Source organism: Myodes glareolus, chromosome 19, assembly GCF_982192425.1.
Source record: "Myodes glareolus chromosome 19, mMyoGla1.1, whole genome shotgun sequence".
Classification (NCBI taxonomy): Eukaryota; Metazoa; Chordata; class Mammalia; order Rodentia; family Cricetidae; genus Myodes; species Myodes glareolus.
The window spans coordinates 30,677,805-30,703,152 of NC_142044.1; the positions used below are offsets into that span (position 1 = coordinate 30,677,805).

Here is a 25,348-nt window from a genome sequence, read left to right on the forward strand (position 1 = left end):
ACAAGGTACAAAGGCAGGTCTGACACCGAGAAACAAAAAATGGTGCCAATGATTCCTGAAATTGAAGATTCAGAAGAGTTCATGTCTCTCTGAACACCAGACCGGCTGTTTCCTGATTTTGCAACTTTGTCTGGTGTAGTAGGGAGGGGAGCAGAGAAAAATGTAGAGCTCAACAAAAATCAATTAAAAAAAAAAAAAGACAATGGTCCTTCAGGCTCACAGGGAGTGGCACTATTGGGAGGTGTGGACTTGCTGGAGTAGGCGTGGCTTTACTGTAGGAAGTGTGTCACTGTGGGGGGGGGGGGACTTTGAGGTTTCAGATGTTCAAGCTAGGCCCAGTGTAGCTCACTATCTCTTCTTGCAGCCTGTGGATCCAGACGTAGAACTCTCAGTTACCTCTCAAGCACCATGTCTGCCTGCATGCCACCATGCTTCCTGCTATGACTATAATAGACTAAACCTCTGAAACTGTAAGCCATCCCCAATTGAATGTTTTCCTTTATAAGAGTTGCTGTGGCCATGGTGTCTCTTTACATCAATAAAACCCTAACTAAGACATCTAGCTATGTGTCTGAGAGTCCTTATTCCCAAGGAAAAGACAGGGGCCCAATTTATGTTTAATCTGTCTTCTGAAGCGAGATTTAACTTTTACAAGCAGTCAGGAACCTTCTGAGCCATATCTTTCCTAGAAGACGGATGACAGAAAGCTAAGGCAACTCTTGTTTGGAGGACTGGACCACAGAAAGCCCTCAGGCTCTGCAATACTGGCCCCTTGAAGGATTATGGCAAATAAGCCTTCCTAACTACAAACTGTAGGACTTATAATCTTATTATTTAGAAAATTCTCCTTCATTGACTTCATGGCCCAGATGTTAAAAGTCAAAACCATGAGAACCTGAAAGAATCTCACAAAGGAGCAAAACACACACACTGTATAAATCCAATGAAATAAAACTTAAAGACAGGTGAATGTCAACAATAATGCAAGAAGTCAGAGCCAGCTAGCTGCCTTAAGATGGGGGAATGACTAGTAAATTGTTCCTTGTCTTTGACTGCGGTTACCTCCTCTGTTTCTTCACCTAATAGGAGCCCCTGGCTTGTCCTTTGACTAATGGGTGGATGGCTACTGGCGGATTCTGACTTACTAGACACAGCCTGGGAACTAGACACTGTCTAGATTCAAGTGTTGACAGACAGTGAGAGAAATGGAGTCCGGTGATTCTCAGCTCCACCCTTGCTCAGGCTATAACTGGGGACAATGACTTGCCCTACCCATGGTAATGGAACAGGGAGAGATTGACAGTGGGAGAGGAAGAACGGGGACCACCCACTGCCCTGTCCTAGCTTATATAAAAAGGTCCAGCAGACCTCAAGGAGTTGCTGCCTGTGGACTGCCATTGTTGGGAAGAGGAGCAGGACCACAAGGTGCTTGTGTGGAGCCAGCAGAGCATCTGCCTCCAGGCTGTTGCAGGAAGCTATATTGAAATAGATGCTGAAGCACAGAAACATATGGTTGTACACAAGGGAGGGGAACTCTGAGCCCTAAATCCTGCCCTTATGGATATACAAGGTCACCATGAAGAACACCTGTTGTCTCTGTTGTTCAACACCAGGGCATCTGCTTCATGAGTTTCTTTGGGGCTGGTTACAGCTGCTCGGCTACTTTAAATAGAGTTTTATATAAAAATAATACAATGGCTAAAGAACCTTAATCCATTGCATTTGGATTCTGGCATTTGAACTCAAGCTGAACACAAAGCCACAGCAATGGAAGATTCCTCTGGGTTGAAAGCAAATTGTTTGCAATGTCTGTTAAGTAAGCATCACTGCCAAATCAAACTTCACATGTACCTTAGATGTGAAGGGTTACTGAAGTGCTTAGAGGAGGAATTTCCATAAACCTAAACTGTTATTAGCAAAAAAATACCTACAGGCTTAAAGTAGAAATGTCTCATGACTGTTTATCCAGTCTTACTGTAAAAGGTGATTTTTGCATAAGTAAATTTTTAGCAGTTTTTGGAAAAGTTAGATCATACTTTTTCCACACAAGTAGTGTTTACCATTTTCCCACAGTGACACTCTGATATCCTCTGTGGCACCGTGCCCTAAGGGCAGAATGACCAAGAGACAGTGGACTTGGCTGTCCCGTAGTGATGTACACTCAACAAGTACCCACTCTTGCTGGGGCAGTTAAGGAGTGTTGTGGTTTTTAAGAGCCCTGGTATGTAGAGGAGCTGGTACAAGGCCCACATACCTGATATAAGCCCACTACCCCAGGGTAGCAGGCCAACAATACTTCAGACCTACCACAAAGGCAGCCAGTTCACAATACCTGAAACCTCCACAGGAGATTTTGTATTGAGAGAAAAAGGTGTCTGCAGATATGGCCAAGTAATATGTCTCAAGCTGGAGTCTGGCCTGAATTATGTAGAAGGCCAAATGGCAGCTGGAGAAAAAGGCCTGAGGATCAGAGTCAGAGCACAGACGTGAGGAAGCAGGGACAGACTGAAGGACACTGCACTGCTGGCTTTTAAGACAGGGAGGCTCCTAGACTGAAGGGCACAGTGTCTGTGAACTACAAAAGAAGAAGCAGATCTCTGTCCCCCTGAGAGTTTGACGAGGGAGTACAGCTGTGCTGACACCAGGATCACAGACTGTGCGACTCCAGAGACATGATGCCATGAGCCCACCACTGCTCTAAGCCACAAAATCTTTAGTAATTTGTTACAGCAGCAGAGGAAATAAACCTTACAAAACACGTTAAAAGGCATCTGCTCCAGGCTGCATAGCGGGAAGCGTTGGTGACCTTTTCTGGGAGTGCATTTCTATTCAACCTAAGACAAAAGGTAAAGACTACTCCCCCTTCCCCCCCACACAGAGAGTCTAATGAACCAGTGATTTAAGCACAAGAGCACGGGTGGGCGGTTACTTCCATGAATCTGGGCAATGATGGACAGTTACACCACAGAAGATTTTCCTGAGACTAACCTTTTAAACACCCTCAAGGAGGGGTAGGGCTTAATACACTTTATAAAACTAATGTGTTCTTACCCCTTTTACCACAGAATGTCAGTGGACCTAGTCTTGTAAGAGCTTCCTGGAGCTAATCACGGCTACTGCTTCAAAACACCATTAGCTGTGTCATGCCAGAAGGATAGAGTTCTACATGACCTTTCACCTGCTCTGCCTTCTTACTCCTAGTAGGCCAGCCATGCAAGGGATGCCACCTACAACAAGGAGAGCATCCTGCAGGAGGCATCATAGGCACTTGGCTGCTAGAGCTTTGCAGAGCCATAGCTCATGGTTTGAGTATCTGCAGTAATTTCTGCAATGGCAAACTGGAACAGAAATAGCTACAGCAACAAAAATACGGTGTAAGACGTCTCTGTGCTTTAAAAGCCGAACTTCAAGCAACCGCCGACGTAGTCTGCTGATGATTCCCTGTAATTAGTGCATCAGTTTTAATGCAAGGAGGAACAGATCAGTAGGGGGCAACAGAAAAGAACCAAATAAAGGGACAGGAAAAGAGCAGGGAACTAGGACTATACTGAAATGGCAAACACTGTGCCAGGCATATCTGCACAAAAGTCCTACCTCACTTAATTTGACACCTCAATGTGCACATCGGGCTAACTGTCAGGTAAGCTCACAGGCACAAGGGCAACAGCCTCAATTATTCTTCAGATCTTATGGCTCAGATAAGTCTGACAAAATGAGCTTCATATGGACCCAAACAGAATGCACATATAAAATGATACTCTTGGGTCTTGGCATCAGCCCACCTTTGACCCCACCAGCCCACAAAGACACACAAGGGCCTCCGGTATCTATCAACTGCCCCATTCCCACCTTTCCTCCGATGAAGAAGAAGGAAGGATGGGCTCAGGATACAGTCCTGTTGATGGAGACCACTTGCCTGTGTGCTATGCTCTTGTGCACTGCTTCTCGAATATGATAGTTCTGACAGGTTAGAGCCATGGATGGGCTTTACCATTGAGTGATTTTATGATTTTTCTTTCTCTTAGAGGATAGAAAAGTAAGAAAAAGAAGGGTAAAAAAAAATTCTGGCATTGCCAGAAATACTCCAACCAATGAGCAGCTACAAGAGTTCTTATTATGAAGTGAAAAGTTACTTTTCGAACTCAGCTGATTCCCAAATTTAACTCAACTTGTCTAATTATTACACAAGGGCTTGAAGCCTGAAAAATGCCTTTTAATAAATCTTACCAGAAAAGTCCTTTCTGAGTAGATAAGGCAATATTGAACCAAAGGAAGTAAGGACTCCACAGGATCTGCACAGAATCTCAAAGAACCATGGGTTTCACGATGAAAGGATTCTGACCTGATTATGTAACAGAAAAACAGCATGGGATCCATCCTTCCTCACCAGCTGAAGGAACAGAGAATTAAGAGAGAACCTCCAGATTCTACATCATAAATATCTTTGTAAAAGGCCAAAGTGTCTGTGGTCCCAGAATTTTCCCCTAAATTTTTTAATTCCATTGACTGAGATGGGGCCACTAACAGATCAGTTCTGACTTTGTACATCTGGCAGGCAAAGCTTTACAAACCCTTCACTCAGACTGGCCTATCCTTTCCAAGTCACATTCATTACTAAGGCCCTGTGGGAAAGAGAAATTCAATAAACAGAGATATATCATTTTAAATAAGCCAATAAATGTGAAAAATTAGATTCACATGCAGGTGAAAGAAAGGGTGGTGACTCACTGTCTTTTTACTTCATTAAAAGATGCCCAAGAAGATTCATTTAATAGTGCATTCCCCAACCGTGCTTTAAAATATCTAATTCACAAGCACTTGATTTAACAAAATTTTCTGAGATGAAATGGTGAGGAAAAAACCAGCATTTTTTTAAAGAAGGGCTGCAGCCTACACTCTCTATGCAAGGCACTTTACACCTTGTTTTTCACTTATTTGCACCACAAAAATTAACTGAGCACAGGTGGTGCGGGAGAATTGTTTGTAGTCTGTCAATCATATTTGAATAAACGCTGATTGGCCAAGCAGGCAGTATAGGCGGGAAAGCCAGACAGGAAGTAGGGGTGGAGGAAAGAGACTGGGAGTATTCTGGGAAGCAGAAAGCTCCCTCCACCATTCCTGTCCAGATCACCCAAGAGGCAACATGTGAGCTGACAGCTGAAAAAGGTACCAAGCCGTATGGCTACCATAGATAATAGTAATGGGTTAATATAAGTTACAAGGGTTAACAAGATGCCTGAGCTAATGGGCCAATCAGCTTTAAAACCTAATGTAGACTCCGTGTGATTTTCTTTGGAACTTGCCGGCTGTGGGGTACCGGGTGGGACAGATACCCCAACAAGCCAGCCCTCATGCTACACACAGGTGTCATTTCGGGGCTGCAGACACAAAACAAGTGCACCATGCCCCAAGTCTCTGCTGGCTGAGCTTACCCACACAGTGCAGTGCTTCCCCACCTTCCTAGTCCTGGGATTCTTTAAGACAGTTCTTCCTGTTGAGTGACCCCCAATCACAAAATTATTTTGTTGCTGCTTTATAACTGTACCTTTTCTACTGCTATGAATCACAGTATAAATATCTGATATGCAGGATATGAGATGTGCAAGCACAAGGAGGTCATGGTCCACAAATTGAAAAACACTGGCCTAGAGGAAACCACAGAAAAACCATAAACAAGGGAACGCCATAGGACAGTAGAGAATGAAAAACCTAAAGAGAAACAGTACAAACATGCAGGGAGGGCACGGAGTTGCTGCCAGAGAGATTCTCCAGCAGAGATGACAAACAACTAGACAGGGCACTGAGAAAGAAAGCCAAGGAGAAGTAGACAAGTTTGGACGACTTGGTGCGACTGCAGACACAAGGTACACAGGAAAAGACTCACTCAGAAATGCTCTTCAGGAAAGACCAAAACCTCTGTTAGTGGGAGGAGGCACTCACTCCAGTGTAGGGAGGAAGTATACACTTAACAGGCCTGATAATGAGGAGACAAGAGTCAGGTAGGGCAAGAAGAGATGAGGGCAGAGAGAAGATGGATGAGCTAGAAGGACCACACAGGCCACACAAAGAACTTCAGATTTGCCTCCAAATGTGCACACCTATATTAGAGGCAGGACTCTGGACCCATTAGTTCAGATCCGGCCTGTTTCAATAGGGTTACGGGCTGCTGGATAGAAAACAGACCCCAGGCCAAATGGCAGAGTGGATGAGTGGCAAAGAGACTGCGTATGCTGAAAAATGGGAATGGCAAGGACAATTCTTCTCCCTTGGACTCATGCTGACAACTAAATGAGCTATGTTCTTTCATCAGTTCTGAGATACATATTTTTCACATCTTATCTGTGAAATTGAAATGTGTGTACCAGCAAGAATGATTTACAACAGCCTTTAGCAGTCATGGCAGTCCACACCGCAGATGCTGTAAACATGGCCTTAATGCTCCTGTCATCACTTCAGGTCTGGAACAGGTATTTCTGGTATGTGCATGTAGTTTGATTAGCATTCCAAAATGACTTCGAAATACTCGGCTTGAGGGGTGGGAATGGCAGAGTGTTTGTTCATTCCCCAGCAGCACCAAAAACCATTTTTCTGAAAAGAAGCATCATACACAGTATTAAGTTTGAGTATGATATTTTCAAACAAAGTTGGGTTTTTTTATGGTTAATCTGAAGGAAAATCACAAAAACTATTTTAAATAAAAGTCTGTTTTGTAACAAATGGTTATTGTACACACCACAGTCAAAGACAGAACTGTGGGGGCATAGATACAACAGGAGCACACGCTCACCTCTGAGTGTGACATCTTCCATCAGTGCAGCAGACAGAGCTGAGTTACAGGAGGCCACTGGCCCGTGAACAAAAGGGCAAACTGCCACCACCCAAATGGTTCAGCTGAAAGTGGAACTCCCAAGCCCTCAGAAAAACACGTCAGAATGGCCCAGTGATGAGGCCAAGAAACACTTTTTCAGAGGTCCAGAGAATGCCAGGAACTAAGCTAGCAGACGAGATGTGACAGCGTGGGAGAACTTTCTGGAGATGGAGTTGGTCATCATGAGTGCACCTGAAGGCATGGGCAGCGACCTGGGTAAGGCCAGGGATGTTATCTCCTTTGTCAGACTCGAGCAGAGGAGCTGCACTCAAACAGGAGCATAGTTTAGAAAAATCACCACATTTGCTCTCTATTTTATATATATATGCCTGAGAACAGTCCAATGAAACAAACATGTTGTATTTAAAAAGGGGGGGGTACTGTGAACTATGGAGTTGTAGGTGGGCTTCTGGATCACGTGGGAGAGAACACGATCACTTGTAAAAGGATCTTTTCTTTAATTTATTTATTAGAAATTTCCACCTCCTCCCTGCTTCCCTTTTCCCTCTCCCTCTCCACCTCCCCCTCCCTCTCTAGTCCTAAGAGCAGTCAGGGTTCCCTGCCCTGTGGGAAGTACAAGGTCCTCCCCCCTCCATCCAGGTCTATAAATGTGAGCATTAAAAGGATCTTTTATGAGTGAGAGAACAAGGCTGTCCACACTGACCTGGTTTCTCACCAGAGCAGCTGAAAATGGGTAGCCATTCACTATGGCTGGGTCCAGCAAGGTGGGCAGTCCAAGGCCCAGAGCAACTCCACACTGTTCCCTGCTTTCATATATCTGGGTGTTAAGAACAGTGTTTGCTGTTGTTGTTTTTAGTGCTTTGAGTTATATTTGTAAAAACAAAAAACAGAAGATGAAAAGGTGGCAGAAACTGTGTGGTACTCAAAACCTAAAATATTCACTATCGCATTACACTATCTGACTACCTCCAGCTCACAGAAAACAGGTTATGGTGAGGAAGAGAAGGAGCTGGTATTGAGCAATGGAATATGCTCAAGGGGCATCTAAGGGTCAGTCACCTAGGCATCCACAAGCAGACATGTAGTGGGCAGTTTAGAAGGACTGGGGCTTGGTTGGCAGAGTAGGACATTCCTGCATGGAAAGCCTCCACGTAAAGAGCCTTCCAAACTTGCAGGAAGACCAGTACACATGAAGCCCAGTGGCCTTACTGACGCATGAAAAGAACTCTGCAACAGAGTAAAACGAGGACCCAGATCAACGATATGGAAACAGAGAAATCACCTGCTCTAGTCACTCTGCAAGGAACAGGCAGACAACATTCAAAGCAAGACTCAGCTCTACCTATCTCTATAGTTTCTCAAGGAAAGAACTTAATTCTTCCTCATCAGATAATACGCTGTAGACCAAAGAAATGGTCACTACAGACTTAGAAGCAGTGTTTACTGCTAGATATGAAGTCCCTATAGGGTTAAACACTGACAGCTTCATCAGGGCACTCAGCACACCAGTAAGGAGCACAGGCACTGGCCAGGTCAGAACTCACTACACTCTTGTCAAATGCTCATGGTATGGAAGGAATGACTAACATTCCATGAACAAAGGGGTGATAATCCAATGAAAGACCCCAGAATTCTCTTACAAAACCAAAATAGAATGGAATAGTATGTGGTAAAATTGTATTAATTAAAACAGTATCTTTTAAAGCAATGACCTAAAACAAAACCCATCAAAGACAACCCAAAATCTCAGAATGAAACACAGCATCTTTAGGGCATTCTGGCACAGGCAAGATAGGTGGAAAGGATTGATTTCTCTATAAATGCACTGAGTCAGTAGACTGCTGTGTGAAAATGAAGATTCCTAACATGCTGCATGCACCAAAACAAATTTTAAGAAAGTGAAATTTCATAAATGTTATGAAATCATAAATAAAACTTAAGGCAAAAGAATTTGTTTTGAAACAAGAGAGGTTTCTTTTATCATAAAAAACTCACAGAGGGTAAACACATAAAGGAAAATATTGATAAATTTAAATGAGCAATGCTTTTTAACTTCTCTCTATAAAAAGAGATTGTAAGATATAAAAGCAAATGATAACCTAGGGGAATATTTATAGAGCCTCATAAAGCACTGAGGTCCACAGAGCTCTATGAAACCAAAGAGATACAACAGGAGCATTACAAAAATCAGTAAGGGACGTAAAATCTTTTCGAAGTCTCTGCCTTACACATGGTATCAGAGAGAGAAATTCAAAGCTTTCTTTTTTTATTTTTTATTTTATTTATTTTTTATTTTTCTATTTTATTTAAATAAAATAAAAGGGAAGTAAGAGCATATAGTTTGAGGAGAGCTAAAGCAGGTAGCCAGTGGAGCTAGAATAGCTAGCCTAAGCTCAGCCCTCAAAAGCAGGAATGCACAGTAAGTGTCAAAGGGAGACACAAATGACAGGCACAGCAGCCTGGGGAGAAAGAACCAAGCTTCAGACACATTGCACACCACACACAGCTGACCCTCCTTGCTCTTGCTGCCTAGAATCAGAGCACTTCAAAGCTAAGAGACCCAGGGAATGTCAAGGCCTCGCCTCTTCTTTTTCAGTGTAACAAAGTTCTCAAAAATGTTAGAAAAAAAATGAATAAAAACTGCAAATTTCTATAACTTTGCTGGGGAAGACTCCATGTTATTTGCCAGGCTATATCCTTGCAGGGAGGCCATACTGTTGTTTCGACCAGACTGCCCACACTGGTCCCTTTCAGAGTCAAAGTTAAGACCACTGTACCCTTTCTGAGTCTTCATGAATGCCCTCATAATGCTGTTACCATAACCCAGGGTACAATGTGGCTCTGGGGGTGATGGCCTTCAAGAATGTGCTTGGAGAGAAACAGACTACCACATGAAGGAGCATGGTTCCTGCAAAAATTCTCGAGTAATGCAAGATCAGCAAGGCCATTGTTTGAGAGGTAGAAATTCTCAAGTAGCTACATGACACTAGTACTGTCACCACCCCTGTGTGATGATGGCCTATATAATTGAGCTCTTTGTTTATTCGCAGAGCTGGGGATTGAACCTAGAGACCCACTCACACTACACAGGTACTCTACCACTGAGCACACACAACCCTGTATATTTTTCATTTTGATTAAGACTATTTTTTTTAAAGAAAGTACTGTTCAACAGTCATGGTCCTGCCATTGGTTCAGCATCCTGCAAGGCCCTGATTCTAATTCTAATAAATGACAACAAAGCATTCAGCCTTTCCCACTAAGCCGCTCAAGTCCAGTCTGACTCTTGCCAGGAACCTGCTAGTACACCCCCAGCAGGACTTACTCCCAGGACATACACAGCTTGGAAATAAAAACATCATCTCCTAAGTTCCAAAATTTTGAAACACTATGGAACTTACTTTTATCTGTATAATAAACCCTAATTTTTATATCTAATTGTGCTGAAATAACAATATATCAAGAAATTTAATTAGTCATGTTACATGGAACATTCACAAGCTCCTCCCACAACTGAAGTTTCTAATTGAATAGAAACTTCGTAAGATGTTGTATGATTTGACTGCCTGTGTTTCTCAATATCTTTCTCTTTGCGAAGCCCAGGTGTGCAGGTTTTAAAGCTACTGTATGCTACCAACCATCAGAACTTTGACCCTTAATCCACAGGCTTCTGAGCTCTCCACATCTGCGCACACACCTTCAAAGGCATACCTGCTCTTGTGTTATTTTATCTAGAAGACGGCCTCTTGAAACATGAGCTAATCCTCATGGTTTTATTGTCCCTGAAACCCACCCAAGGCTCACACACATAGCAACTCATATTATTTATATTTTAGGCTAAGCCCTATTTTGAACTGAATAGTAGGAACCCCAGAGTAGCAATTTTATGTAAATGCATCAACTCAAAAAAATCAGGTCAGGAGCCACCACAGTTGTCTTTCCAAACACACTCAAGATGAGAAGGAAGACTAAAGAGGATAGAGCCTTCCAGAACCAAGCATTAATAGTTTACTTCCTCCAGCAGCCTCCCTCTTCCTGTCCTACAGCACAAGCTCACATGTCCCAGAGGGTTTATGCTGAGCATGTTATAAGTGAGGCACTGCTTGGCACAGGTTGGAGAGACAGAGGACAGGACCTTGTGATCTTTCAGAGTATGCATCCTATACAATACAGTGCTTTCCGGATACAAGGGATGGACAGTCTCTCTTGGTCTTGGAATACCAGCTTCTAGTCACACATGGACAGGTCACTGGAGCTCAGGAACTCACCGTCAGACGTGTGGAGGAGCTTATGACTTTTCAATGTCCCTTTGGATTTGAATTTCTTGCCACACATGTCGCAGAGGTGGGTCTTCTCGGTGCTGTGGCGGTTCATATGAGCCTTGAGGTTGCTCTTGCTGCGAGTTGCATATTCACAAAGAGAACATTTGAAGGGCTTCACACCTACCAAGGAGAAATGCATAGATGTATATTTACAGGTGTTTGTGCAGCTATTTGTGGGGATCCAGAAGAATAGTTCACACCATATCAAACATCTATCTGAAAAAGAAGTGCCTTAGTTACTCCCAACACATCCCACACTTCCCACGTCTTCCATAATCCTGCCACTCCCTCCTGCTGAAATAATCTTGCACATCACAGCGAGTTGGTCACTTCTGCTCTCCCTACAGTCTGGTAACTCCCTGAAGACAGACACTCTGCTCAACTTACAAAGTGGTCATTAAATCAAACTGAACCAAGTTGAACTAAATAAAATTAGAGGCCTCATCAGTTTTTGCAAAAAAAAATCAATGTGATCAGGCATCTGGAGTCAAGTGTCAAAGGATATTCCTATTCATAAAATAAACAGAACCATACTCACACTGAACTATTCTCAAGATACTGTGTCTACTCCATTTATCTGGCTTTCACCCACCAAGAGCCAGTATTAGAACAGCTGTCATGGTTCATTTCAAATCCATTTCTTGACCACTATGGAACTTTGAACTGCTATATCCTCTGCACACCACATGCCAGGTGTGTAGATAAAGTTCCACAATGTGTGGTCAATGTCTATGACTGTGGACAGTACCAGGACTTAGCTATCTTTATTTTGTCCCTTCTTGTTGGTCTTCACATTTTTCTCTTGAATTTGTCTATTGTTGTTCTTGTCCCAAGTTTTATTTGTGGACTGAGTCGGGAGAAAGAACACTTACAGTGCAATGCAACGATTAACTCCTAAGAATCCCAAATACTTAATGTGGGTAAGTAGGCTTTTTAGATAAATCTTTGATTCCATCATTATAGAAAAATTCATAGACAAGCAAAAAAAGAAAACACCATGACAATCAAACACAAAACAGCACCCTTTAATTTTCTGAACCTTTATCAAAATTCTGAAGATTTTAAAAAGAATAGATTTCTTCCAAATGCTCAATATAGAATATTATATCTCCCCTGTGAGTGTAAAAGTGTTGGCTGCACATTAAGCCTGGACACACACTGAGCCTTCTTCTGAGGAATTTAGGAAACAAGCTCACTGACCCTGTAGCAAAACTCAAAGCACTTTATACTTGTGTTTCATGGGTAAGTGAACTGAACATCAGGAAGATGGAAGGTTTGCCCATCCTGCATCTCATACACAGTGAGGAAGACTGGAGCATGTCCTCCCACTCCAGTCCTATGTCTGCCATGCAAGCATTATCATCCAGGAGAAAAGACTTCTGATCCCCAGGATTCTATCACACTGGATTTCCATCAGTGTCAGGTCCTTGGTTCTGTCTCTAGGCACACCCAGATGATTCCCATGAACACCATTCCGAACCAGTGTCCATGCAGTCGGAGGCTTCTGCCTCCTTGCCTGCTGAGAACACTCACAATGAACTCCTTCAGTGCCCTCAGAAAATGACATGTGTATGCATTCAGCACCACTATTACCTCCTCCATCCCTGTCTCCACCCAGGAAGTACCGCTTTCTCCTACGTGTATGCATCTCCCCACCACCGTCACCTCCTCTATCCCTGCCTCCACCCAGGAAGTACCGCTTTCTCCTACACGTGTATGCATCTCCCCACCACTGTCACCTCCTCTATCCCTGCCTCCACACAGGAAGTACCGCTTTCTCCTACACGTGTATGCATCTCCCCACCACTGTCACCTCCTCTATCCCTGCCTCCACCCAGGAAGTACCGCTTTCTCCTACACGTGTATGCATCTCCCCACCACTGTCACCTCCTCTATCCCTGCCTCCACACAGGAAGTACTGCTTTCTCCTACACGTGTATGCATCTCCCCACCACCGTCACCTCCTCTATCCCTGCCTCCACACAGGAAGTACCGCTTTCTCCTACACGTGTATGCATCTCCCCACCACCGTCACCTCCTCTATCCCTGTCTCCACACAGGAAGTACTGCTTTCTCCTACACGTGTATGCATCTCCCCACCACTGTCACCTCCTCTATCCCTGCCTCCACACAGGAAGCATCACTTTCTGCCAGTGCAAGTCAATGGAGATGTGAAGAACAGAGCGTTAGATTCATGCCATGTGGATCCAAATTCCAGACCCATTACTTGCTGGCTGTGTGGCATGAATATTTCATAACTTTCTGAGCACCGTGTTCCTCACTGGTAAAATAATACCTGGCTCTCTGGTCCCTGAACACACTGACCAGGGCATCATGGGCAAAGCACTAAGCATATTGCCTGGGGCCCACAGTGCTCAATAAATGCTGGTGAGCAAGAAAACACCATGCAGCCTCAGCACTGGGCCTCCGTTCCATGCCTTCTCTCTCAGTCAAACTGGGAGTCTCTCTCTTCCCACCAGCTCCTCCCCTGGAGCCTGCAACTGATGGTATATATTGAGAAATATTTTCTCATTCCTCTTCCCTTCACCTTATGGTCCTGCCTATAGCACGCAGGATCCTGACCACAGGAGGGAACTAATACACAGGACTAGCAGGGCACTCGGGCTACTTACACCTTTCTCATGCCCAGGAGAGCAACATCCTCCTCTAGGGGCAAAGAATAAGGTTGATGACAGGAGACTCTTGACTTGCGACTTGCCATACTTTCAGTAAATGGCTAACACTTCCATACCTGTTCAAACACCACTGAGCATGGCCCCCAAGCTTCTCTGGGTGACCTCATTTCCACTCAAACCTTCCACCTTCCAATCCTCTCTCTACAAGATAAACAGTGATGCTCCACACTGCCAAAATGGCAAGATTCCCGCTGGCCTCTTTACTTGCAGTCATTCATAGTTCCATTATTCTTCAACACCAGCTACATACATACAGTGAATGACAGTGGGCACTGCAACTGCCTAGGGTAACTGGTGCGGTTTCCTGTTCTCAGGACACTGGTTTCCCAGTAAGCAAAGTATTTCACCACAGTTATAACCAGAGCTAGGAAGAGGGGAACATCTCTATACACCACAAATGTAACTAGAGTCACAGTTTTACCCTCTGATCTTCTCCATTGGCTGGCAGACACCCTTCTACGTGCTAAAAAAAAAAAAAAAAAAAAAAAATCCTAACTACAGGACATGTGATGACAAACTTCCTCCTGACATAGTCCCAAAATAAAGCACACAGCACAAAATTAAACAGAACTTCCAAATGGAAAGACAACTCACCCTCATGAGCCCAGATGTGCCGCTGAAGGTCTGAGCCATTCTTCATGAAATAGAAATCACAGTATGGACATTTCATGGCTCGCTTTCCAATTAGTCCTTTGAGCTGGACCCTTCTCCCAAGAACCTCAGAAATGGTGTTCATGGAGACCTCTGACAAAAAAACAGGGTAACAATCAGAGAGATCAAGGCTTTGATCAAGGCACTTTGTTCTTTACGTTACAGGTAAATAAACTTCAATGGCACCTGCATATGTAAGAAATACCCAGGAAGTGCCCCGTTGGTATCACAAAACAGCATTTTTACTTACTGCAAAAGCTAAACTTGAATCTGACCAAGTTGCAGATCTAAGTACCTGTTAGAGTACAATGTGAATAACGGATAAACACCACAGCGCCATGAGCAGACTAACGTGGAGCATGGCCTTTCTACAGGAAAAGTCACTCAGCTTCTGGGAGACTAGGATGGGAGACTAGGGGTTCTACAGAATGCAGGGAATGTAAGAGACGCCATCACTAAAACACTGCGGCTCAATTCAAACAAACCGTACAGAAAAATCTTAAATCAACCGGTGACACTTTAAGTGGCCACACACAATACACTAAGGTGCACTAAGAATCACTGATAGCATTGTTTTTTATAGGCCACAGAGGTCAAGCTAAGTTAAACCATTGTTAATTCGAGATAATACATAAGTCTTTCATAGGAAAACTGAATGGGATAAACTTTGGGATATTCTAGAAAGGAAAATTCATGGGTGGAGATATGTAAAGAGCTCAGGAAATGTAGAAGCATATGGAAGCTGAGGTATGGATATATAGGGCTCCTTGTATAATTCTGTATTGATAAACAAAGGTCAGTGCTTTTAAACGCTGCTTTCAGCTCACACTGGATCATTGGTCACCTAGGACAAAGATTAATAGCAGAAAAATGGAATAATATAACCCACAGGTTCCCATGACAAAGGCTCCAAGTTCTGTGTGTCCCCAGACAAAGCACAACTGTCAGAAACCTTCACTTTTAACAGAGAAATCAGTTCTCTTCTATCAAGGGCGGGTACAAATGTTTAAACAAGAAGAGGCAGGAATGAAGAAGAAGGTGAATTTTGCTGCTGTTTACTGAGCACCCAGGTCTGCTCTGTCTGCTCTACTTGATATGACAATGGAGTCTGACGTTAAGGTAAGGTCTACCTCAAGGATCCCATGGTAGGAAAAATGACAGTGTCTGCAGCAGAAGTGGTCAGAATGCCACCCTATATATAGGGTGAAGCAAGGCAGATACAAGGCTTCCCTAAGAGAAGACCATTTTAAATACTGATTTCATTCCTAGCTGGTACAGCCTACATACAGTATTATGTTTTAAAATAAACATAAGTATTTAAAAATTAATCTTCTTTTCTAAAATTCATAATCTTACCAGGATGATTGGTCTTGATATGTGTCTTTATCAATCGGTCTTCTGAAAAAGATTTTTCACATACAGGACAAGAATAACTCCTTTTGTCCTTAATAGAAAAAGAAAAAAAAAACAATTAACTATCTTAAGTGTAGAAAGACGACTACTATCCTTACCATCATCATCATCATCATGATGACTACCAAAACATACCATCACCACTACCACCACCGTCAGCACCACCATCACCATCAGCAACACTGTTATCTCCACTATCAATGTTGTCACCATTCCCATCAACATCACTATCACATCCATCATCAATACAGGTTGATGACTACAACAAGCAGCAGCAAACACCTCGTCAAAACCAGATATACAGTGCATCCTTCTGAAGCCACTACTAGACAGGCATCCAGTTCTACACAGCCTGGGAAGATGCAGACAGAAGAGCTCTAGGAAGGTAGAAAAGGCAGCCGCGAGGCTCTACCACACATTCCAGGGATACTCAATAATCCAACAGTATACGATGTCCGCAGCACTCAAAACACTGCTTACACTAAGTTGTCACATGTGATTGAAATCCACATACAATTGTTAAAAAAAAAGTCATTCATGTTTATATTATCCATTAAGAAATGGAGGGCCAGGGAGATGAACACAAAATCAAGTCAGTCAACATTTTAGTGTGTGGGGGGGATGAACTCATAAGACCCCACTCCTATAGAGGAATTATTTGAAGTTGATAGCTTCTAAAGGGAGAGATAATGATAATCCTTTCTTTCAGGACACAGCCTCTGGTAGGCTGACCATGCCCTATTGGAAGAACCCACACACAGGAATATATGACCAGGACAAATTGAAGTTGATAGTTATTTAAAAAGAAAGAGAACATGAAGTTGGGGGAAGCAAATCTGAGAGAGAAGATTCAGGAGTGAATATGATATATATATATAGAGAGAGATATATATACATGCATATATATAGATATATATAAAGATAAAGATAAAGCTATCTACAATGAAACACACACACACACACACACACAAGACCTTGCCATGAGCTTTCTGGCCAGCCAATGCCACTGACTACCCCCAGACAACATTGGGCTTGGGATGTCTCAATGTGCTTCTATTACTCCCTTCCCCTCTCCTTGACACTGGGCTCACAGTGCAATTTTACAGAAATTCTCAAGGCTCTCTGGCATCCTGGTGGCACCCTCCCACCTCCGTCCCAGCCGCCCTTGTCATCAGAGCTGATGGAGGCATTCAGAAGAGCTTTGAAAGAGTTTACACTGATCTCCCCTGAGTCCTTGCTGTTTGATTTTTCTTCTTTTAATCCCTGATAGTCTGAAAGCAATTTATCTTAGAGCTTATCAAGGGCCCCGTTTTTTTGATGTCTTTGAAGATTGTCAGGACACAGGCAGTGGGAGAGGGGGCTGGGAGAAGGGTAGACTCTTAGGATTCATTTACTTCTTTTTCAAAAACTCCCGTGTCTTGCTTCAGATGAAACCCAAGCACCAAACACACTCAGCAAACTTAAAAAGAACTAAGGCTAAAAGAGCCCCTGGCAAAGGCAGGGAACACAAGAAAGCTAGCCATAGGGTGGCTAAGAGCCTAGCCTTTGGAGTCTATTTGCTCCAACACAAGTGCCTTCAGAGCCATTTGTGCCCAGAAAGAAGTGAGCATCAGCCTGAGACTGCAGTCACTGCAGCCACAGCAGGAGGTACAGGAGGAGAAGCCTAGTTTATCACTCAGGTGACCTCATCTGGCCTGTGCCTCACTGGCCAGTATATTGGCCTCCAAAGAAGTGGAGTCCTGAGGCCCACACTGGATGGAGAATACCAAACCGAATCCCCCACAGTGTACAAATAAGACACATACGTGTATCCCCTACAAAACACTGGCATCGGGTCCCAAAAGAAAGCTGGCACTCACTCTGAACAACTGCTCAGGAATAGGTCACGGTCACAGTGTCTGCTACATCCCAGAAGCTGTGCTGGGGACAAAGGCAGCAGATGCTTGAGTTCTTACAAGTTATCTAAAGATGTGCCACTCAGCAAGCCCACCCATCAACGTGGGGGTTGCAGAAGCCACTCCAAGTACTAAGAACGTAACACTTGTGTTATGACAGATTTGAATACAATACCAGAATGTGCTGTATTGAAGGTGGAAGAGAGAGGGTTCTCCTTCTGCTAAAGACAGTTCTGGCTCCCCATACCATGAGGAACCAATTCTCCACACGGGAAGCTCTGGAAACCTGAAGGCTGCTGCACAGTGGGTACAACACCCAAACGGGGGTAACTGAGAATCAGTCGTGTTTTGTGAGCACATGTGACCATACTCTTAAAGCCCTTAGGAAGGAGAAACACTTCCCAGTCACCTACATTCCCCTCTTCACATGAATACACACTGATCAGGTACACTCATCTGTTTCTGAAAATGTATGGAAAGAAGCCTCCTTTACTTTCTCTATGCTTTTTGGCAACTAATTATTTTAGTTTATCCAAAAAATACATGTTATTCAGCAAGCATCAAACAAAAGAGATGTGTGTGCTTCTCAAAGGTCAAGGCCAAGTATTCTAACCACTGACCGAGAAGCCAGCAGACACTGGATGGATACACCACCACTCTCACTGCTGGGATCCTCATCCTCCAGATAAAGGGACGAGGAGAAGGGCATGGAGGTCAAGAGTAGCAAGAGCATCTACCATGTGGCCCTGCATGCATGAGACCGTGCTTAGTCCTTACCAATATAACCACAGCATGTTCCCAGGGCAATCCTGGCAGTGGACACTAGTGACCTCATTTCCAGGACATGGACCTAGGGAGGTTGAAGGATAAGACTATGCCCCTTCAAAATCTTAAAACTAACACTCTCAGCCTTGGGCTGCAGCTTGTGTGAGCACCTCTGAGGTCTCCTGAGAGAAATACAAGACAGAAGCAGGGGGCCCTTCTTTGAGTAACAGATTCCCAGGGCCCACTTCCAGTTAGGATGACAGCGGGAGGCCATGGGTCTCTTCCTAACAAATGCTACTGTGACATTGGGGTTCAGAGGGGTCACCAATTAAAGCACGTAGGTCATCAGTTTACACTCTTATTGATTAGGAGCTCAGGAATCCAGCCCCCTAACCACAGCCCCCAGCAATACTAATACACTCTGGCATCTCAACACTTGATGCTGAAACAAAAAACAGAAAGTAATACTTGCCCTGTGTGGGGGTGAACACTACGGCTCTGATCTGATCTACTTAATCTCACGTTCAAAGAAGCCAGGCATGACTCACTGAAACATTTGCACAATCCTCTAATGAGTCACGATCTAAGGATGCTGCCATTCACTGACCTAATTTAATCCCCATAACCATGAGGGATGATGGAAGCACTTTATCTCCAATGTACAAGTGAGCTAACTGAGGCTCAAAGAGCCTAAGCAATTTGCCCAGAATCCCAAAGACTGACATGGGACTAGAAATGAACCTTGCATTTGATTAAAATCATGTTTTCCCTTCATGAAGTTTTAATAATTTTAAAGTTGCTTTTGATAGTGTTTTCTTACAGCAACAGGAAGGGAACCAAGGCATACATCGCTTTACACAAAGATTCTGAACATCCTCAGAATGACCGATGAAGGGCATTCTTGGCCCCATTCCCATGGAGGGACGACTGCATCCCTTCACCACACGTCTATGCCATGGACTTAGTAATGAGAAGGAAGAGGCAGTGGAAAGAAAGCACACTGGCCACCACTCTTTTATGTAGTTACTTGCCAGATTACCTCCGCATCCTAATACAACCAGACTAAGTCAGGATCTGTAGGCTCATTCGGAGGTGGAGGATGATACTTTAATATTTGCTGTGCACAAGAACCTGCGTTCAAAGCAGGGATGCTAAAACCAAAATGAAACCTCATCCAACATATCCATAACCTCTTCAAGTGCACAGGTAAGGAAGCCAAGCCCCAGGACAGACAAGGACTCACTCTGGTTCCCATGGTTTCCTAGTGAGAACAGCCAGATGTTGATGTGATTGAGATCCTCAGCTGGACAATAGTAACATGACATGGTGCTTTTACACCACAAGCAAGTTCACACAATCTCCCTGTGAACTCGGCAGCAGCTAGAGAAAGTAGCTCACTGTACTCTCTGAAAGATATGAAGTCGGAATGAGGCAGAGTGCTGGGCTCTGTCCTCAGCTCCACATCCCCAGTGGTACCTCTTTCTTGGCTGTGTTGATGGGAGTATGCTAACAATAGTGAAGACAAGTGGCTGGCGAGGATGACTCACCAAACATGGACAGGAGGTTGGGCGATGGGGAATATAGGCAGCTTCTCCTTAGATGGTTTAAAATATTTGAAAACTTTTCAAAGGGAAGATTAACATTTAAACTCTAAAAGTTAACAAGCATGAGTTACTGAACTGATTTCACCAAGAACTAGCCCAAATCCTACGAGTATAAGACAGCAAGACAGCATAGCTGAGCTACATCCTGATGCAATCACCACTAAAAATGCACTTCAAATGCTCATCAGTTCAAGGAGAGTGAGCCAAACTTCAAACAAGGGAGTATTGCCCAACTCTAAAGAGGAGCCAAGCATGAAGCCTGCTATCGGATAGATGGGGGGAAAAAGATACTAGTCACAAAAAGCTTTATTTATAGCACACACATTTTATGTTCCTTTTATATAAAATGTTCGGGAGAGGCAAAACTATGGACATACAAAATGTTCAGGGACATACAAAATGTTCAGGGACAGGGAAGCAGGTGATGGCAGCAAACAGGAGTGCCTCCCTATGGGATAACAGAAATGTTCTAAAGTTGCCAGCAGCTGCATAAGTCTGTGTGTATACTAAATTCCACTGCACTTCACATTTTAAAAGAACAAATTATACCCTATGCACATGACAAATCTATAGAGAGCTTAAAAAACAACCACCTTCCTTGCAGATGGGGAATATTTTAAAGCTAGCACCTTCATTATCAGATCAACAGCGTCTACATGAAGAAAAGGCAACTTGTCCCTGTGTGGTATCTTCAGCTGCATGACAGAAATAAGTTACAAGAAGCTCAAATGACAAATGTCATCAAGATTCAAAAGCCTGGAGTTTTCACAGAAGTTCTCTTCACTGCAATGGCAATACAGTCCTTCACTTCAGGAACAAGTGTGCAGCGGATCAACTTCCGAGCATGAACTCAAAGTCTTCCCAGCAGCTTTTGCCCAAGTTCAGCTGACCACTTCCCCCCTCACCCTCTTTCTTGGCCCAAATATCTTCAACTTCAGAATCATCCTCTACATCCCCTCAGGGTGTCTGGGGAGGAAGGCAGTTTGACCTGCTAGCCTTTTCCTCGCATTGTTGATCTATTCATCCCACACAAAGTGGAATACACCTTGCAGGTAAAAGCAGTTTTACTTGTAAGTACTGTTGAGAAGCAGGACAGTACCCCTTATGATGTTAACTGAGCCACATTCCCTCTATCAGAATATTGTACTTCTTAAGCAGCAAAGTGCAGATATTAACTCATGGAGCTTGAGCAAATGGCTGCCATTTAGCAACACAGGAATATCTACCACATAGTCTCTGCCTACCTGGGCCAAAGTTCACTCCTGTCACATTCCTTCAGAACATGTACAAGTGTCCAAGACTCACCAAGAAAAGCATATCTAAGACTAATGACCTACCACCACCAAATGAATAGCATGTGACAGTGATAAGACCATGGAATGAATTCTGTCATCCTTCATTCATTGCATAACTATAGACCAAGTTATTGTATGAAAGAGACAGAGACACCAACCAGACTCTGTGCAGTAGAGGAAATGATTCCTAGTTCCCAGAGCTGACATGGGAATTAAGTAAAAACCCAAGAAGGAGCTACAAGATCAAACCAGCATCTTTCTGCCTCAAGATGGACCTCTAAAGGTGAGCTCAGTGCTCTAAAGAAAGTCCCAACCATATTCATGACCACAAAAGCAGAAAAGTGAAACGCCAGTGCTGTGTGCACATTCCCTCAGGAAGAGTGATCAAATGCTTACCCACTCCTTACAGAGCTCCAATGGCAAACCAAAGTGTGCTTCTATCAAAGGCTAACCTGGGGAACCAATGAGTTTGAGCTTATTTACAGAACATAGATGAGAAGTTACTTACTAGAGTCTGGGTGACCCCAAAGGAGTCACACAATGAAAAGTCTCACCTGGAACTAACGACAACTAGTTAAGTAGATGGAGTTCCAAGCATCCAGTTAACAGTCCCACAATCTACACACTCTAGCATCCCCAGAGGTCCCAAAGTCACATGCAATTAGGGTAGAATTATACACAGCTAGCTATGGGGTAAAGAAAGAGGGAGTGAGATCAGGTAAGAGTCCAATGACCCTCGCCATGCCCCTCTTTCTATGAGAGAGCATCAGCAGTCGACAGCACTGATCTTCGAGGTTAGCACTGCTGTCTGAGGAAAGTCTTGACTGTTTTGCTCAGAGGTCGGCATCTACAATAGCCTTTTATATGTGAGAAGTGAAGTACACAGTCAATACCAAAGACATATTCCTGATGCTCCCCAGTGAGCCCAACACTCAGGGACTGAGAATCAGCATTTGAGGAAGAAGATAACCAGGCTAGACCAACAACCCCACAACATTCACAAGTAACAGACAAATTCTGAATGTGGAACAAGAGGCAGCCTAGGCTGCACAGTCAATGTTTCAGTGAGTACTGCTCTAGTTCCTGTCACACATTTCAACGGCTTTGAAAACTGAGTCCAGAGCAGCTAGCTTCAGAACAGTACGATCAATGAGATTAACCTTAGTCCACACCAGGCTCTGCTCTGGACACTTACATGTGCTCCTTCACCTCACCTTCACCTGCATGAGTAAACTAAGGCATGGAGTAGCTCCGTTACTCGTGTCAAACACAAGGTAAACAGGAGAGCAAGGGTTCAATCCAGGCTTCTGTTTTCCTAGTCTCCAGCATTACACACTAAAGCAACTCCTAACAAGAGCCTATTCTAGCACTGGACTCCCTCCCTCAGCCTCTGTGTCACTCTGACAATCATGACAGAAAGGCTGACAAACCATGTGCCCAGGGCCCTACTGGAGAAAAGCGAAGGGAAGGAGGGAGAGAAGGAGGAAGGGAGGAAAGGAAGGAGGAAGGGAAAGGAAGAGTAAGAAAAGGAGGGAGGGAGGGAGGGAGGGAGGGAGGGAGGGAGGGAGGGAGGGAGGGAGGAAGATGGGGAAGAAGGGAAGAGCAAGATCAAGAACCAAAGCAAGCCTGTGACATGAGTAGGAGAGGATGAGGAGAGAACAAGAAAGTATGACAGGAAGCCGGTATACAACAGGAAGTGCAGCTAGCACTTATGCACTGACTGCAACCATTTATCAGGCTCAGTCTTGGACCAGTCTATTTTAACACTGCAGTAACAACAGAATAGAAATATACAAAATATGCACAGATGTGTGTGCATGTGCAGATATGTCTAAGTACACACATGTGCAGACATGCTTACATGTACCACTGTACATGATTGTGTGTATGAGTACGTACATAATGGACTTTGACGGTTTGAATGAGAATGGCCCCCATAGGCTCATAGATTGGACTGCTTGGACACCAGTGAGTGGCACTATTTGAAAGGATTAGGAGATATGGCCTTGTGGAGGAAGTGTGTCACAGGGGGTGGACTGTGAGGTTTTAAAAGTCCATGGCAAGACCAGAATCTCTCTCTCTCTCTGCTTACAGATGAGACTGTAGTTCTCAGCTGCGGCTCCAGGGTCTGCCCGTATACCCTCATGCTTCCTGCCATGATGATAACGGACTAAGCCATGAAACTGTAATCAGCCTCTCAATTAAATGCTTTCTCTTCTAAGAGTTGTCTAGGTTCTGGTGTTCTTCATAGCAATAGAAGAGTGACCAAGACAGGTTTTTTAAGAGTATATTTTATATAAAGTGAATTATCTGAGGCCACAGAGCCTGTGGGAGTATGGGAAATGGTATTGGAACCTATTCCAACATGCTCTGATCTCACACCTCTGAAAACCCCCTGGCTGCACCTTAATGACAAACCACCTGTTAAGAAGAGCAAATCATCCAATTTCTGAAGTCTCCTTTTGTGCTGTCTTTAGCATAAACAGGGACACACAGGCCTTAGGTGTGGCTTCTTGTTTATGTTAAGAAATATTAAACCATTCTCAGGAGGGTCAGTCTCTTCCCATCAGACCAGACCTTGCAGAAACAAACACTCACTCATTGCATCATTGTGTGATCAACCATCACAGAACCAGACATGCCCATCGTGCACATTAATGGTACCTTGGATTAACATGTCGCTTCTCAAGTCAAAATGGTTCCTAGATGCTGTTGATGTTGACAATAAATGCACCACTAATGTGGCAACAGTGGTCATTAACATTCACTACACTCACACTGCCTACCAAACACTGCTCCTGGTACAATTACCTAATCCTATCCAATCAATCAACTTAATGCCCCAACAACACTTAGAGGCAGCTATTATTATTCCTGTTATTAATAATTCTTTAAAATGCCATTTATGAAACTTTTGCTTCATTTCCATTCTGCAGATCTTCTGTAAACTTTCTCAAATGCTAAAAAATTTGCAGAGGATGGGATTTGTTCAGTCTGATCAGAGACTCACTATGAAAGGAACTGGATGGGAGGTGAAAGCTCTGTGAGGCATCGAGGGGCAGGAGAAGGACCCCTCTGTGTCCAGAGGGAGCAGGATGTTCACATGCCTGTGGCAGTGATACCTCTATATGCATAAATGTGGGAGAGCACTGGGCACCCAGGGGGAGGTGGGGGCTGCCGCTTTGGCTTGCTACTTACCAGCTCTGTGTGAACTTTAAGATGGGCCTGTAGCTTATATTTATCTGGAGTCGAGTAGTCACAGCCGTCAGTGGGACACTTCAGCAAGATGTTACTGTGTTTCTGAATTACATGGCGTTTAAGGCAGTTTTTGGTGATGGAAGAATAGTGACACTGGGAGCAATAATACAGATGTTCCCGGGTGTGGGTGCGGACATGCATGTCAAAATGCACTTGGTACCAAAAAAGTTTGCCTAAAAAAATATTTTCACATGAGAACAAGGAAGTTTTTTTTATACTGAATTTGATTTTTAAAAAAAAATATCATCATTTTTTAACTTCCATATTTATCGCCTTTATCTGGTAAGCCCTTCACACTTTCCACCAAACTTCTGTCAGGAAATTACTTTTCAAAAAGGGTAGTTTTTAAGTATTAAGGTACCACCATCTTTCACATGGTGATAGGGCTAGGAAAAGAGAAAGGAAATGTTTATTGAGAGCGAATTATGTCAAACATCACCCTGCAAATGCACAAATCCAAGAGCCTGCAAGTCCTCCTGACGTTCTGGGCTATGAGACAGGCTCTAGGCTACCCACTTCCTGTACTGCCTGCTGTCTGGGAGCTTCCAGAGGCACGCTTTCACCACCAGCTAGAAGGGAGCTGCTTGGGCCTCCCTACACAGGGCTGCAGCCAGTCTCCT

General features: G+C 43.8%; 1 protein-coding gene across 1 annotated transcript in view; it reads right to left on the minus strand.

Annotated features, from left to right (window-relative positions):
* Zfat (zinc finger and AT-hook domain containing) overlaps window positions 1-25,348 on the minus strand; it is a 175,622-nt gene that overhangs the window by 74,508 nt on the left and 75,766 nt on the right. Inside the window, exons 7-10 of the mRNA XM_048457183.3 lie at window positions 24,669-24,901; window positions 15,855-15,942; window positions 14,442-14,591; window positions 11,098-11,271 (exon numbers count right to left, since the gene is read on the minus strand). Of these exons, the coding sequence (XP_048313140.3) occupies window positions 11,098-11,271; window positions 14,442-14,591; window positions 15,855-15,942; window positions 24,669-24,901 (645 nt within the window). The remainder of the gene's footprint in view (window positions 1-11,097; window positions 11,272-14,441; window positions 14,592-15,854; window positions 15,943-24,668; window positions 24,902-25,348) is intronic.